The sequence below is a fragment of the Macrotis lagotis genome, chromosome 8 (assembly GCF_037893015.1).
Source record: "Macrotis lagotis isolate mMagLag1 chromosome 8, bilby.v1.9.chrom.fasta, whole genome shotgun sequence".
NCBI classification, from domain to species: domain Eukaryota; kingdom Metazoa; phylum Chordata; class Mammalia; order Peramelemorphia; family Peramelidae; genus Macrotis; species Macrotis lagotis.
Window position 1 is genome coordinate 177,969,321 of NC_133665.1, and position 17,766 is coordinate 177,987,086.

At 35.0% G+C, this 17,766-nt stretch overlaps 1 protein-coding gene across 6 annotated transcripts in view; it reads left to right on the forward strand.

Moving 5' to 3' along the window:
* Nucleotides 1–17,766, forward strand: part of LOC141496388 (putative C-mannosyltransferase DPY19L2) — a 152,829-nt gene that overhangs the window by 76,030 nt on the left and 59,033 nt on the right. For 5 of the 6 annotated variants that reach the window (XM_074198914.1, XM_074198916.1, XM_074198918.1 and 2 more), the window contains 3 exons: nucleotides 958–1,035; nucleotides 9,987–10,073; nucleotides 14,097–14,156. In XM_074198914.1, the coding sequence (XP_074055015.1) occupies nucleotides 958–1,035; nucleotides 9,987–10,073; nucleotides 14,097–14,156 (225 nt within the window). The remainder of the gene's footprint in view (nucleotides 1–957; nucleotides 1,036–9,986; nucleotides 10,074–14,096; nucleotides 14,157–17,766) is intronic. The other variant, XM_074198917.1, reaches the window with a different exon arrangement.

A 17,766-nucleotide genomic window follows, 5' to 3' on the forward strand; every position in this document is an offset into this window, starting at 1 on the left:
TGCCCATATATTAATTAATTTTTACTCTCAAGCATAACAATTTTTCTTTATTGATATGTTGCAACCTACTTGTGCCGACCCACTATGTTTTCCCTATTTTTCAATAGATGACTTGCAATTTTAATTCTTACTAAACTGATTTAATCTGGTTTACAGCAATATAGTATCAACTTTATAAAATAATACTGGCATTGGTTTGAGGAAAAAGCTTGGGGTCATTAAAAGCATTGCTGACTTCCCTAAAGACAGTCCAATCCACCTTTTGTTCTCTTCAGTCTGGAGGTCAATTTATCATTTATCTTTTGTGTCCTAGATCTGTATGGTAATATATCATCAAATTTATTGATTGTATTTCATCTTGCATATAAGAATCTATGTAATAGGTGTATTTTAACACATATTATTTTTCTAATTTAAAAAGTTATGTCAAACTCTTAAAGTTTTCCAGTGTTTCTTGCTTCCTTTTCCACAAAGAGCCTTTGAGCAAAGTTATTAACAGTTATCTCTGTTATAGCAATTTTATATGATTTTAAACATATGCATGGGAGATATGCCACAGTTAATTAAGTTGGACTTTGTATCTATTCCTCATAGGAAATTACATTGTTTTCAAATGAAAAATCCTAAACATTGAGATATTTTTTCCTAGCTAAACCTATAATTGGAAAGAAAATGTAGAATTTGAGCCAACCTTTTATAAAAATAATATATACTTTTGAAATAAATGGATATTTTTCTTTAATTTTGCTTCTGAAGCATTGAGTTATTCTACATTGTGGTTCCTTGTTTTATAAATGGACCTTGATTTTTGGAAGCCATATGTCAAGTGTCATTAAAAGAAGTCTTACATCAGTAATATCTTATATGTTTAGGAATATTTACTCTAGTGTGTTATGTATCTCAAACTAATAATTAAATTTTATACAACATTTTCACTATTTATATTATTTTTTTCAGATGGCCTCATTATTTCTTATATATGTTATGGGGTATATTGAACCATACAAATTTCTGAAGATCATCTTTGTGAATATGGTAATTTTGTTATCATTTAATTTGATATTGAATTCAAATACTTTGATACAAGTTTACTAATTACTTAATATACTTTATTATATGTGGTCCTAATTAAGACATATTAATTGAACTTTGCATAATTGTTTTTTTGTTGTTCAGTTGTTTCAGTCATGTCCTACTCCCTACACCCAACACCATTTGGCAGATACTGGAGTGGTTTGTTATTTCCTTCTGAAGCTCGTTTTATAGATGACGAAACTGAGGCAAACAGGGTTAAGTGACTTGCCCAGGGTCATACTGCTTGTAAGCGACTAAGGCCAGATTTGAACTAAGGAAGATGAGTCTTTCTAATTCTGAACCTGGAACTTCTTGAATTATGGTACCACCAAGATGCTTACAATTACATTGTAATCTGATTATAGTCTTATCATTTTATCATTTCATCTTATAACCCCTATGCCTCTTCTTCGTCTGCATCCCTTTGTCTTTCCAATTCCCTCTAATCTCTTCACTCCTTAGTTCTCGATTCATCAACCTTGCACTGTCTACACTTTCTTCTTTTTTTATATCTTGACCCCTTGGTGAATCAGCTTATTTTTTGTCCTGTCACCCCTCACATTTTTTGAAACTCCAGCTCTGGATCACTTTGACTGTCCATCCCATTTATTCCTATTCATGTGATGCTGAACAGAACTAGAGGAAATCAAGAATTGTGTGGACTGAGTACACTAAAAATTTATTATCCAATTTCAACTTGACCTTCAGGAGAACAGGACAAGCATTCTATTACCTTAGTAGATTAACTTTTGCATTTCCTCTCACAGTTGTTCCCTACATTCTCATCTCTTTTCATACTTTCTATGATACCCTTCCTCAGCTCTCTTAGAACCTTGCCTCAAAGTTCACAAAACATTTGATAGCCTTTTTTCCTGAGAAGTATCCTTTTTCCCCATTCCTCATTTCACATCTTTCAGATGACTTTCTCTACTATTTCCCCTACTATTTTCTCCTTCATTCTGGTCTCAGGTAAAGAGGTGGTCTTGTTTCTTGCCAAGACCTACATGTCCCCTTGGCCCTAGTTCCTCTAACAGATAGTTTTCACTGTCCTTCCACTCCCTTTCATTTTTCTTCTCTCCCTGTCTAGCTTCATCCTTCTTACCTAAAAAATGTCTACTTCTTACTCATTCTTAAGAAATACCTCACTTGATCTTACTCGCCCTGTGAGCTGTTTTCTTTATCCTTCTCTCCTTCATAGTGTAGAAAACCAGTTATACTTACTTCTTTCACTTCCTCTTCTCTTACTCTCTGCTATACCCTAAATATTCTATTTTCCAAGCTCATAATTCAACTAAAATTTTTCTCTTTAAAGTTAATGGTATTATTTTAGTTGTCAAATCTGATGGACTTTTCTCAGTCTTCATTCTTCTTTGACTGAAGTATTTGACATTGTTGATAACTCTGTCCTGCATATTCACTTCTTTCTCTCCATGTGTGTCTGTCTCTCTCATAATATTGCCTTCTACCAATTCTCTACTTCTCTCTGTGATCATTAACTGTGGTTGTCCCCCCATGACTTTATCCCAGAACCTCTTCTTTACTCTCTTCTAAACTGCCTTGCTTCGTGATCTTATCACATTCCATGATAAGATGAATTTTTTTCCAATTTTTTTTCTGCACATGATTCTCAGATTTAGATATCTGATATAGCTCTAATTTCTCACTTGAACTATAATCACGTATTTCCAGCCACCTCTTGAACATCTTGGACTTGATGTCTCTGAGGTATCTGAGATTCATCATGTCTAAAAACAGAAATCACTTCTTCTTCCCCCCTTTCATCCTAACACTTTTTTCCATCCAAACTTTCATATTACTGTTGAGGACACTACTATCCTTCCATTTATCTAGGTTAGCAACATTGATATCTTCTTTGATTCCTCCTTCTCATTTCATACTCTAACTTATTACTAAATCTTGATGTCCCTGCCAATCTAAGCACCTTGATTTACAGTCACAACCTCAATTCAGGCTCTTGTCATCTCTCACCTGGACTAACTCTCCTCTTTGACTCAAGACTCTCCCCACTCTAGTATACCTTCCCCTTAACTGTCAAGGTGCTTTTTCTAAAATTGTTCTGCTCAGATGTACTGCTCACCGAACTTCAGGATCAGGTATAAAGTTTTGCTCTTTGGTGCTTAGAGATCTTTATAAGCTTCATCTATTTGTATGATCCAGTTACCCTAGCCTGCTTACAATTCTCCAATAGACATTTTGACATGAATGCATCTGCTTATTTTGTCTTGTCTGATACTAATGAAAATTATGTTGTTAGTCAAGATTATCTTAATTTTGCATGGAAGAAGTCTTGATAGTCAAGTTTCTTTAAATCAAATCAAAATCATTTTTTTAAAATCAGCATACAGTAAGCACAGTGAAATCTTATACTCTGTTTCTCTTTCAGTTTTTTTATGGTAAAGATGTGTACTGTTGTTACCATTTGTAAAATCTCCTATTGCTATCCTAACTGAGAATGCCAGTGATGTATGTATGGTTGATCCTTATAAAATTTGTATGTGAATGGGAAACTAGATCCTATAAGTCAGTAATTTATAATTTCTTAGTCAAGTTTTTCTTTGAAAATTAATATTTCTTCACCTTTTCAAGATAACTCATTAATTGATACTTCAGTATCATTGTAGTTGTGTTGCCTCCAACATCTCATTCTTTTGTGTGCATTTGTTTTAGTCCTTCTTCTCCCCTCCCACCCTTTTTTGTTAATGCAATTTCTTCTGCTTCTGTAAGGATGTCTAAGCCTTTGATGTTAGAGTCAATGTGTGATCACTTGGTGATGAAAAAGAGTTTGTTTTGAAAGTCTTTTTTTGCATTTTGTTTCAGTTTATTTTCAGTTGGGTTTTTTTTTTTTTAGCATTTTTAGGGTATTTTTTTTTTTTTGCAAGGCAATGGGGTTAAGTGGCTTTCCCAAGGCCACACAGCTAGGTAATTATTAGGTGTCTGAGGCCGGATTTGAACTCAGGTACTCCTGATTCCAGGGCTGGTGCTCTCTCCACTGCGCCACCTAGCTGCTCCATATTGTTGTTCTTATTATGTGCCTTTGGTATGCCTTAACTTATTACTGTATATAGATTTCTTGCCAGTGTTGAAGCTAATTTTGCCAGTTTATTGCTTCTCTTTATTTTATTGAATGATACCATTATTAATTTTGCACTATTTTTCTCTTTTGAGATTTAACAAACATTTATATTTTAAAATGGTGCTGCCCATGGCTACCATCTCCCTCTTGGCAAGTCAAATATTTGCTAACTTAGGAGCGTTTTAGGCTCTTTTTATCTCCTTATTGTGACAGTTGATTTTTGTTTAACCTAATCCCCAAATGAAGCTAATATAAGCAATTTCTTTGTTGTTTATTCCATCTATACCCCATGTTTCTATCTTTAATAATCTACTTAAATAGCTCATTATAGTTGTTTGCACTACATAATCTATCTTATTAGCATTTTGTATTAATTTTGTTTGTGAAGTGGAGGATAAGAGAATTGGACTTGGACTTAGTAAGATCTGAGTTTAAATCTCCCCACTAAGGCACTGTGTGACTCTGGACAAGTCACTTTACTGATATGGGTCTACATTATTTCCTTCTGTATGATAAGGTTGGACTTGATGAACCATTCCTTCTCTAAAAATATCATTACATGATCTTTCATTTAATGATAAGTTAGTGATATGACTATACTCAGACAGTTATTTTGTTACTGTTTCCCCTTATATTGTCATTATCTGTCAAATTCCTGTCAGTTTTAAATATATTTATAATTTTTTAAATACTATTTTTGTTTTTATCATATTTAGTTCTTGCCATATCTGGTGCTTTCAGATATTTTTCTTAGAAAAGTATTCATTGGTATATTGAAGCTTTTTAAATCATAAACAAATCCTTGGTGTGTTTTATTTCTTGTTCACATTTTCCAAATTTGTTATCTTTATCTACCACTTCTCTGGAATAAAATCAGTGAGAATCAGAGCACATATTGCTTTAATATGGAATTTCTTATCCAGTTCTTCATAAGATGACTCTTCATTGCAACAGATAGTGTGATACTTAGGCTATCATATTTTTATAGTCTTTTCTCAAATACTTATGAACATTACAACATAAAGTACTCCTTTAATCGAGGTATATCCTAACCCCTACATTGGCCATCTTGTTTGGGTTCTCTTGAACATTCCACCCAAAGGAGCAGCCTCATGTATAGAGGACCTTTTTGAATTCTCTTGATATTTCAAGGAATTGACTTTCAGTGTATTCTTGCCCCATAAGCCACCTATATTCTTTATTTGGTGACATGTTTAATTACTCTTCTCCTTTATAATTTTTGCAGCACATTCCGCCTACTTAGACTCACAGAGTATCTTTGCTCAGCTTCATCTCAATGGAGACTGTTGTGTTTAAAGGTTCAAAGACACTACTCCCATTGCAAGAATATGTTTGCTTTCCATAATTTGATAAGTGACTCAACAAGTTATGGAGTATAAACATAGCAAGATACAATTGTGAAGACGTGATAAATTTGAAGAACTCCATCTGTCAAGAAGTATTTGTTAAGTGTGTATTCTGGGAAACTGGTACTGTGTTCCCCCCGAGAAGGCCTAGTGCAGAGTAGGTAAGCCACCAGACTTGGAGAAACTGATGCTGCAGAGTGAAGGCAACTGCCTGCACCTTAACCCCAGAGCTTTAGTGGGAGAAATTTTTAAAAAAAGAGACAGAAGGCAAGTTAATGAGAATCATCAAGCCACCATGGTCCCAGAGAGGAATTGGGCTAATGAACCTCCCTCCTTTTATGCCAGAGGTGGGAGACTGGAATGGAACCCTACACATATTATCAGACTTGGTTGATGTGCTTGTTTATTTTTCTGAATTTATTTTTTCTTCTTTGTTAAAATAGCTTGTTAGTTGTTTCACAGGAGGGGATATGTTAAAAATGAACATACATAAAAAAAAATATCAATAAAATTTGAATTTTTCAGGGAATATCTTGTGATCATTAAAGGAAGTTTGAATTCTTCCTGAAGACAGTTTAGTCATATTCTTTCTCCTTGGCTGTTCTGGTTATATTTGTATTGTCTATGACATGCATTATCTTTGCATGTTGTTCAAATACAATTCATGCATATCAAATATTTACCATGCAGTGCTTCATATCAAATATATACATACATACAGAATAAGATAACTTCATCCATTTGGCTCTTCATGTGTAGACAGTTTGATTAAGATCTTTTAAGTGATTATGGTGTGATTTTGGAGAATCTCTGGAGCTCAGTTACAGTCTGCCCAGTATTATTGGTAAGGAGCAATATTTAATAGACATCATCATCTATACAGAATCACTATTCCACTTGGACTTTTCATGGGTTGTTCATTTACTTTCCTTTATAGAATTTTGCTAGCAATTCAAGATAACCTTTACTTTTCACAGAGACTTATAGTGTCCCCTACACTTTTCTTCTTCAGTATAAACAAAGGAACATTTTTACAACTGTAAGAGGCTTTTGAGTCAAAACCCCTCATTCTATAGATGAACAAACTGAAACATATTTAAATAACTTGCTTGGGTTTACAAAGTTAGTGTCTTAGGTCACCTATATACAATTGCTTCACGTTTCCTCTGATTATTTAACTGATCCTATATATGACATTATTTTATCCTTTTCATTCATATGGAATGATATCATTAATTTTGCACCATTTTTCTCTTTGGGAATTCAACAAACATTTATATTTTAAAGTGGTACTCTCCATGGCTTCCATCTCCCTCTTGGCAAGTAAGTCAAATATTCGCTAACTTAAGGTGCTTTTTACCTCCTTATTGTGACAGTTGATTTTTGTTCACCCAATCCCCAAATGAAGCTAATATAAGCAATTTCTTAGTGGTTTGGACAGTCAGCTGGACAGTCACTCAGAAGCATTTAAGTGCCAAAACTGGAAATACGTACAAAGGCAAAAGACAGTCCCTGTCCTTAAGGAATTCATAATCTATTGTTAAAGACAACAAGCAAACAGATATGTACAGGCAAACTATGTTCAGGATTAATAGGAAATAATTATTTGAGAGAAGGAACTAGAATTAAGAGGGATTAGGAAAGGATTCTTGTTGGAATTTTTAAGTGGAATTTTAAATGGAACTTGTAGGAAGTCAGGGAAGCCTGGGGGCAGTGTATAGGAGGGAGAACATTTCAGACATTTAGAAGGCCAGAGAAAATGCCTGGAATGGATAGATGGAAAATCTTGTTTATTGAACAGTCGGGGGCTAATTTCACCCGAATGAAAATTATATAATAGGGAGTAGGGTGTAAGAGGATCAGAAAGGTGAGGGAAGGATTTGAAGGACTGGAGTGTGTTGAGTCTAGGACTTACAGGATTGGGCCAGTTCTATGGAAAAATCATTTTGGTTTTGGCATGGAAGTTGGACTAGAGTAGATAGAGAATGGAGGCAGGCATTAGCTATTGTGATAGTTCAGGCGTCAGGTGATGGGGGCCTGTACCAGACTGGGGCAGTGGCAGAGGAGAGAAGTAGGGCATAGTTGAGAGATCCTTCAGATACAATCAACTGACCTTTGTAACATCTTGGAAATGGAGGGGGGCGAGAGAGAATGAGGAGTCCAGGATTAGTCTGAGGGGTTGGGACAGAGATGTTAATGCTATCCAGGGGAGCTACTGAAATCATTAAGTGGAGTAATCAAAAGAGAGAAGGGAGGAGGGCCCAGGACAGAGCTTTGTGTGACACGTATGGTGGGAGGGCATGACTTGGATGAAAGTCCATTAGAGAAGGTGGAGGAGTAATCAGAGACACAGGAGGAAAGCCAGGAGAGTGGGATATCCCAAAACCCAGAGAAGAGAATTTCAGGGGGGCTAAGGCAATAGTGTCAAAGGCTGCAGAGCAGTTAAGGACAATGAGGATTGGAAAAAAAAGTAATTGGTTTTGGTAGCTCACTTGAGAGAGAACACTTTCCTTTGAATGATGGATTACATAGAGTTCAGAGAGTGAGAGGAGAGAATGTGGAGACTCCTATTATCAGATCATATTACACTTACTGTGAACCTTAAGTCTTATGAACTCATATTTAACAGTCTTCTTTATCTTGTACTGGGTGAGGATGATTTTGAATCCAAATATAGAACTTTTCATTTATCCCTATTACATTTTATTTTGTTAGACTAAGACCTTTGTTTTAGTCTATTAAGATTTTTTTGGTTTTCCTCTTTACGTTCCAGTGTAAGGACCTTTCCCCAACTTCTTACCTGTAAACTTAACAGCAAATATAATCTCTGTATTATCATCACAGTTATTAATAATTCTGTGGATAGAACAGAATCCAAGAACAAAAGTCTTTTGGTATGCTAATAAAAATCTTCTACGAGGTTGACATTAATTGATTAACTGAACATTTTTTTGCATCCTGCCATCTAATTGTACTTTAAATTCTGTTTCTCTTTTCCCATAACTGGATACAGTGACACAATCAAAATACACTATATCTACATAAGTCCATAGATCTACTTAGCAAGGGAAGAATAATTTATACAGAATCAACTTTATGGCACACACAATACTAAGCTCTTTTTAAAATCATTTGATCTGCACAACAGCTCTGAGAAATGGGTGCTATTACTCTTTCCATTCTACAGGTGGGGAAACTATGGCAGGCAGGTTAAGTGACTATTCCCAAGTCATCCAAGTAGGAGATTGTCTGTGGCTGGACAGATCTTCCTGATTCCAGGCCTGGTATTCTGTTTATGATGGCATCTAACCTAATCTTCTAAGGTAGTCAATCAGAAATAGCATAATCATTCTTAATGAGCTCATCACTGTCCTTTAAAAGACTTAGAAGCTACCAGTTTGGTTTTCTGCTCTTGGCTGTAATCAAGGTCATCAGAACCCTCTTTCTGTTTGGGGGACATTTGGCAACTCCAGTCTTTTGTCAGTTCTGTTCTTGCAGATTATTCAGAGATCGTCAGCTTCATTGAGGTATGAGAGTATCAAGTTCTGTCTATAGGGCATAGTGTAGTTCATGGAAACCAAGAAGTGAACTTACTGCCAAATATTCTCATGAACCATTACTTTACCTATCTTGGATTTTAATTCCAAGATTCTAATTACAATCATTATTTGTTTTGGGTATAAAAATCTCTTTTTTTGATAGAAAAAGATGGAAGAAAATTGAACATTTCAGTTTTGTTTTTAACTTCAGTTACTGAATACATTATATTTAATAGTAGAGATGACACTTAAAAATGAAAGATATATTCAAGTAAGAACACTAATGTCTATAACTTAGTTTTCCTTTATACTCTCTGTAACAAGTATTGAAATTTTCTTTGTTTTTTGGCCAGACTGTAGATGAAAAATAAATGAATAAATGAACTGCATATAGCTTATAGTCTTTAATCTTGCTTAAGGGCAGCTAGGTGATGCACCTGTCCTGGAGTCAGGAGGACCCGAGTTGGAATCCAACCACTTATTAGTTGTGTGGCCTTGGGCAAGTCACTGAACCCTGATTGCCTCTCATACAGGGCAATCTTCAGTCAAACTAATTCATATCTGGCCACTGAATCTAGTAGTCTCTGGAAGAAAAAGTGAGGTTGATGACTTTGCACAGCACTCCTCAATCAGTCCAATTCACTTACGTATCATGACATCACCTCCCTGTTGTCATAATTTTCTTTGAGAATGAAGGGCAAATTTGCTAGAAGTATTCTAGAAGTATTTGCTAGAAGACTTCATTTCATTGAAGTTGCATTAGAATTTTACTTAAATCCATTCATTTTAGCCTTATTCTAATCCCTGCCCCTAACTATTACTTTTTAATTGGAAATACATGTTGACTATATTCAATATATGTATAACAAAATATTGTATAATCAATTCTATTTATCTCTTTTGTTTTTCCAGATTTCTATTGCAATCTGTTTTGTTTTAATGTTTGGAAATTGCTCGTATTTGTCATCTTATTTTACCTCCTCTTTGATAGTAACATGGGTAAGTATTTGTTCATCTGATACAGTTTTTCCTCAAATAAAAATATTTTTTTGTAATTTAAAAAAACCTTATATTCAGTTACTTGTAAAGATAATTTTTAACATTCGTTTTTGTAAAGGTTTCTACTTTCCACCCTTCCCTACCCCTACCCTAGGAGTACAAGTAATCTGATACAAGTACAGTCCTGCTATACACATTTCCATTTTAGTGATACTATGAAAGAATTATTAGAACAAAAAGGGAAAAACCATGAAAAGGAAAAAATAAAAAAAAATTTAAAGAAGTGAAAATAGTATACTTTGATCTGCATTCAGATTCCATAGTTTTTTCTCTGTATGTGAATGTCATTTTCCATTGTAGATCTTTTAGAATTGTCTTTGATTGCTGTATTGTGGAAAAGAACCAAGTCTGTCATAGTAGATCATTGCAGTGTTGCTGCCCTCGTGGCTCTGCTCATTTCATTAAGTATCCGTTCATGCAGGTCTTTCTAGAGTTTTCTGAAATCTGCTTGCTCATCACTTCTTAGAGAACTATAATATTCTATGACATTCATATAACATCAACTTGTTCAGCCATTCCCCACTTGATGGGTGTTCCTTCAATTTCCAGTTGTTTGCCACCAGATAAAGAGCTGCTATGAATATTCTTGTATATGTGGGCTTTCCCCCTTATTTGTGATCTCTTTGGGATATAGTCGTAGTAGAGGTATTGCTAGATCAGAAGGTATACATGCACAGTTTTATAAACTGTTGGACATAGTTCCAAATTTCTTTCCAGACAGGTTGGATCAGTTCACAGTGCATTGGTGTCCCAGTTTTCCTACATCTCCTCCAACATTGAGCGGTTCCCTTTTCTGTCATATTAGCTAATCCAATGGGTGTGAAGTGATACTGAAGAGTTATTTCAATTTTAAATTCTGTAATTGATGACTTAGATCATTTTTATATGACTATAGGTAGTTTTAATATCTTAATCTGAAAAGTGCTTGTTCATACCTTTGACCAATTAACCATTAGTAAATTATTCACATTCTTATAAATTTGACTCCGCTTTCTATGTATTTTAGAAATGAGGCCTTTTGCAGAAACATTGACTGTAAAAATTGTATTCCAATATTCTGTTTTCTTTCTAATCTTGTATTGGTTTTGTTTATGCAAAAACTTTAAAAATTTAATTTAATTTAATTTAAAATTTAATCTAATCAAAATTATCCATTTTGCATTTCATACATTCTCTTTCTCTTTTTGGTCCTAAATACTTCCCTTCTCTATAGATCTTACAGGTAAACTATTCCTTTTTTTCCTAATTTACTTATGGTACCACCCTTTATTTCAAAATCGTGTACCCATTTCTGCATTACCTTGGGGTGGAGGGTGTGAGATGTTGGTCTGTGTCTACAGTTTCTGTCAGGCTATTTTCCAGTTTTTGTCAAATAATGAGTTCTTATCCCAGAAGCTGGCGTCTTTGGATTTATCAAACAGTAGATTAATACAGTTATTTTCTGTTGTGTCTTGTGAACTACCTATTTTTTAGCCAGTACTAAATAATTTTTATAAATGTCACTTTATAATATAGTTGTAGATCTTGTATGGCTGGGCTACCTTCCTTGGTAGTTGGATTGCTATGGCACTGAATAAGTAGATTAATTTAGGTAGAATGTCATTTTTATTATTAACTAAGCCTGCCCATCAATAGACGTATTCTTCCAGTTGTTTAGATCTGACTTTGGGTGATAAGTGTTTTGTAATTGTATTCACATAGTCCCTGAGTTTGTCTTGGCAAGTAGACTCGCAAATATTATATGTTGTCTACAGTTATTTTGAATTTAATTTCCCTTTCTGTGTCTTGCTTTTGGACTTTGCGTATAATAGATAGAAATGTGGATGATTTATGTAAATTTATTTTTTATCCTACAATTCTGTTAAAGCTGTTAATTGTTTCAAGTAGTTTTTTTAGTGGATTTTCTAGGATTCTCTAAGCATGCCATCATATCATCTGCAAAGGGTGAGAATTTTGTTTCCTCATTGCTTATTCTAATTCCTTTAATTTCTTTTTCTTCTATTTCTTAGGGTAATATTAATAGATCTCCAGGCTTAGGAAATGTAATAGAGAATAGTGATTCCTCTTTTTAATAAATAATAAAGCAGGAATTTCCCAAATTAAGTCTATCTCCTTTCTTACTTTGACAAAGCATAATTTAAAAAAACCTGCATTATTAAGAGAATTGTGTTTTAAGGTATTAAGCTACCTTATTAAGATACTGTAAAATTAGTTACCTTTATCACTTACTCTCAGGATGCTGCCACTGTCTAAAAATATTTGGAAACTCCACTTTTGAAATTAGCCAATTTAAAAAGTCATTCAGAGAATGACTAACATGAATGATTAAGTTAGTGGTCTTTGGTTTCTTTGGTCAACAATAAAAAATCACTATAGTGAAATGAGTATTAGAGAACTGGCCTTTGGATCACATAAAATAGATTGAATTCTGACCTTTAACATTTACCAAGATGTTCCTGTGAACAAGTCACAATCCTCTCATCTGTAAAATGATTCTGATCAGAGCTGTAGCCCGCACCTCCCAAGAAGATGATCATGTAATGCTCTTTTCAATTCTTTAAGATGCAGTGTAAATGTCTTGTATTCTTGAATGGCTCTGAAGATAGGGTCAAATATGTTTGATTTTTTAAATGTTATTTTATTTTTTCCCAATTACATGCAAAGAGAGTATTCAGTATTCATCTTTTTATAAGCTTTTGAGTTCCACATTTTCCTACCTGCCTCCCCATAATTGCAAACAATTTGTTATAGGATATACATATGCAGTTATGTTTAACATATTTCCCTATTAGTTATATTGTGAAAGAAGAATCAGAACTAAAGGAAAAACCATGAGAAAGAAAAAAAAACCTCATTTTAAAAAGTGAAAGTAATATGCTTTGGTCTGTATTAAGACTCTGATTTTTTTCCTCTGAATGAGGATAGTGGCATTTTCCATCACAAATCTTTTAGAATTTTCCTTGATCACTGAATTGCTGAGAGGAGCCAAGTACATCCCACAATGTTGTTGTTAAGGTGTACAGTGTTCTTCTGTGATCCATGCTTTTCTGAAGTCCAGCTGCTTATGATTTCCTTACAGAAAATAATAATCTGTCACAGCCACATGCCATAAGTTGCTTAACCATTCCCTAATTGATGGATATGCCTCAATTTCCACAAATATATTTGATTGATGGCATTTTCACTTCAACTCTGAGAATACACACTTCAACGTACATGCTCTGGTGTCAGAGTTCATCATTTTTCCTTCAGATGTGCAAAAAGCCTCTCTGATAGATAGGAGATCAATGATAAATTGAAGATTACAGAATTGAGTTTTACATGGTCCAGGATTATGGTATGGAATGACCTTTTGACTTCCTAAGAGTTGCCTTGACGAAAACCAGCCCGAGTTCCTTCTTAGTGTCTCAGATGCTTTATTGCTCTTCAAGGTGGAGCTCCCTTGACAACTTCCTATGCCACGTTGCTTTGACAGAATGCCCTTCTGGAAGAAGGCCCAGAGCTGCTTCTTCTAGAAGACAAACTGACTTATTGGCTATAGTTATATGTCAAATAGTTATGGAACTGTGTCCAAAAGATAATAACTCTTGTTTGAGGCTGAATTTGAACTTGGGTCTTCCTGACTCTGTCCACTATGCCACCTAGCTGCCCCATAACATGTATTTGTTGTTCAGTCATGTCTGATTCTCTGTGACATTTGGGATTCTCTTGTCAGAGATACTGGAGTGCTTTGTAATTTTCATCTTTATCCCATTTTACAAATGAGGAAACTTAGGTAAACAGGGTTTAGTGACTTATGCAGAGTCAGAAAGCTAATAAGTGTCAGAGGCACTTAGGAAGATCAACCTGCCTGACACCAAGTCTGACCCCCTTTCCACCAAACCATCTAGCTGTCTCAAATATAAAATATGCCCAAGTGCTAATTAAATTTTTCATTTTACATAATTCTCTCTCTCTCTCTAGGGTATCATGAAAAAAAGAAATAAAATGAATAAATGGCAGAGAGCTTCATGTACCTGTTGGGTAAGGTTTAATGAGTTTTAACAATTTATTTTTAAATTATCTGTTCTAATTTAATGTCATATTACTTTAAATGTAGTTTATTTAGCTAATACCATATACCTATCAAGAAGCAATAACTAGGTGGGATTTTCAAATAATTTTCCATTTTTGACTTTGTCTTTCCTTTTCCTTCCTATCTATTCCCCCGTGTTGCTCCAGTTTTTCTGTCTCTTTATTTACTCTTGAACACACATGTTCATTGATGTTTTTTACTTTCACATACCAAACTAAATTTCTTGTGTTTTCAAGGTATCTTCTGGGTTCTGTTCTGCCTTTTCCTCATTTTCAATTTATTTATTATGCTAGATTATCCTTTTGCATATCATCTTGCCTCAACCCTGCCTTATATTAACTCCAGTTTTTCATCTCCCTTTTACTCCACTAAAAATGGCCAAGTGTTTGTCTTTTTACCACCAGTACTTTGCTATTATACATCTTTGAAAGCCAAAATAAGCATTTTCCTATAGAAATTTTTCATGCTACTAAGTTGTATTTTTGTCAAGCCTAAAATGATCCTCAATAACAATTAAATTCTTGGAGAATATGTCAAAATAATCCCAAATTATTCCTAACTATAAAAGTGAAACAACCAGAATCTTATAACTGGAAGGAACTATAGAGATCATTGAGGCCATCTTTTCCCTCACTTCAAATGCTTGAACAATTCCAGGGAGGAGAGTTTTACAAACAATTTGTGAAGCAGCCTGCTCCATTTTTCAGCAGCAATTATCATAAAATTCCTCCCTATGTTCATCAGAAATCAGACACTCCTCCATTTGCAAGCATTTCATCTATTTAAATAGATGAAAATACTTGCATTGTTACTTTGATCTGATATGTTTTTTAGTGGGTGTAGGAAGATAACCATGTAAGGAAAATACTAACTTCTCTGTTACTCCAGATGTATGAAATCAGGGAAAGCCCAGACCTCTGCATGGCCCATTCCTGATCTTAGACTTGTAGAGCATTGGCTTGGAAGTGAAAAGTAATCTGGAAAGGAAAGAGCAGTGGAGCCGAGGGAGGGCTCTTCTTATTACAGAGTAGTCATACTTGGCCAGCTCCTTCTATGTTTACGTTCGTCTCTTGGATGAGTTCCTTGGGAAGCCTTTGAATGAGGAGGAGAACTTCTTACTGGAGTTTCTTACTGAGGAACTAGAAACACTTTTAAGTCACTGTTCTAGAAACACTTTTAAGTCACTGTTCTGGGCACTTTGGGTCCACCCCAGCAGAAGCATGACATGGCTATATATTAATCTTCTGGCAGGCTTTGATAATGACTTTGATCAAACAAGAACCTTATTGATGTATGAAGAGACAGGACAGATGGGAGTATTTAGAATAGGCTGGAGTGAAGACGTAGACTGAAAGGATGATTGATTAGGCTGCTCAGAGATTTAGCTACTCTATAGCCTCAGAGGTCATCTGAACCAACCTGTCCCCAAATCAGAAGTCCCCCCACCAAAACACCCCTGATCAAGTCATGGTTATCCAGAGAGAAGATCATTATTGACATTTATATCACACATTATAGCTTAATATTTTAAATTACTCCAGTTCATTTCTGGACCCCATTTAATCTCCTAATAATACTGCTACTATCATCTATGATTTATACAGCACTTAAGGGTTTACACATGCTCTTGACAAATATTGTCTCAGTTGGTCCTCACAATGAACTCAGGATGTGGATGCTATTATTATCCCCATTTTACAGGTGAGGAAGTGATACAGACAGAAGTTAAGTTACTTTTCTAGGATCAGACACTTAGTAAGGTTTGGGATTAGATTTGAACTCAGGTCTTCTTGTCTCCAGGTCCCAGGCTCCATTGTACCAGCTGACTGACTGTCTCTTTTCATACAAATATCCAATGGATGAATTGCTAGTTATTACTGTCTTCTTGGTCATATTTCTGGGCAGTTCTAATGTCTAAAATAAGTTTCCTTTGAGGCTTAGTTCAGGGGTCCCCTTCTTGTGAAGTCTTTTCCTCATCAACCTCTCAAATCATGTTGCATTTCTTTCTTATATTCCATGTGTCTGTAAACTCCTGGAGGACAAGTAGTGATTTTATCCTTGCTTTTGTATTTCTAGGAATTGGCTTAGGGCTTGGTATATAGTGTTTGTTGATGGATAGATTCAGATTATAACTCATTGTATTTGACTCATTGCAAGAGTTTGTAGCTTTTTGTTTCCTCATTTTGGCCTCTATCATGTTAAATTTACAAATTTGACAAGCATATCTTCTGTGTTTTCATAGGATCAAATAAGATAATGAATGTAAAATACTCAATAAATCTTGATAAATAAAAGATTACCTGAATTTCTCCTGTAATTATTGTTATTTTGATCATTGAAGTAATTGATAAAATCGGTCTTTGTACAGAGGCTTGGCAGCCAGTTTTATAGAGACCTTATTCTAACAAATATTAAATATCTAACATTGGGAGTAAAAGAAAATATCGAAGTTTGTGCCCTCAAAGAGCTTACATTTTATTTGGGGATGGAGGAAGGATGCACCAGATACACATCAGCTAATTAGATGGTACAGAAAAGACAATTCCAGATAGATAATATTAAATAACCAAAGTGATCAACAAGGAGGAGGTGGTGCCAGCAATGGTTTTTTGTAGCAAACTGAGGATTTCCCAGGATCATGGTAACAGTGTAAAAGACCCAGAGGGCAGGCAAGGAATGATGGATATAGGGAGGAACTGTCAGGCCATTCTGCCTAGAATGAAGAGTGTGTGAAGGGGAGTAATTAGAATTCAGATTGGAAAGGGAGATGAGAACCAGCTTGTAATGAACTTTTACTGGTGGGTGACATGAGTGTTTGAGGAATACCATTTTTGTCAGGATGGATTGAAGAGAGAATAGCCTGGAGGCAGGGAGGTTAGGCAAGAAGCTATTGCAGTTGTCCAGACAAGGCTTATGAAATCTTGTAGTAAAGTGAAAAGGGCATGGATGTCACAAATGTGGAAGTTAAATTGAGAAGACTTTGCAATTGATTGAATTGGGGGAAAAAAGGAGAAGGGAGAATTAGGGCTGACTCTCAGGTGGTGAAAGTTGGTCTGTAGGTAGTACCACAGATATAGGGAAATTTGGCAGAGAAATTACGAAGGAGATTTAATGAATTTTAGTGTGATGAAAGGAGAGTCAGGCAAGTGATGACCAACAGGTTATTGTTTTTTTAATGTTATTTTATTTTTCCTGTTCTATGCAAAGGTAGTCTTCACCATTCATCTTTTTCTAAGTTTTTGAGTGGCCTATTTTTCTACTTTTCTCTCCCCCCACCCCAGCCTCCACAATAGTGAGTGAGCTATTTTAGGTGATGTACAACCATGTTTAACAGATTAGTCATATCAACAGGCTATTGTTTACTTAAGAGTAGAGTTCAGATTAGAATCGAAAATGAAGATTTGCATAGAGATGACCTTTGTTCCCATGGCCACTAATCTGATGAATAAGATAGAGAATTTTAGGAAGAGTATAGTGGAAAAGAGTTCAGAATTTGGGATCAAAAGACCTGCATTCAGAAGAGAGATTTGCCACTTGTTTCCTTGAGGAGATGCTTAA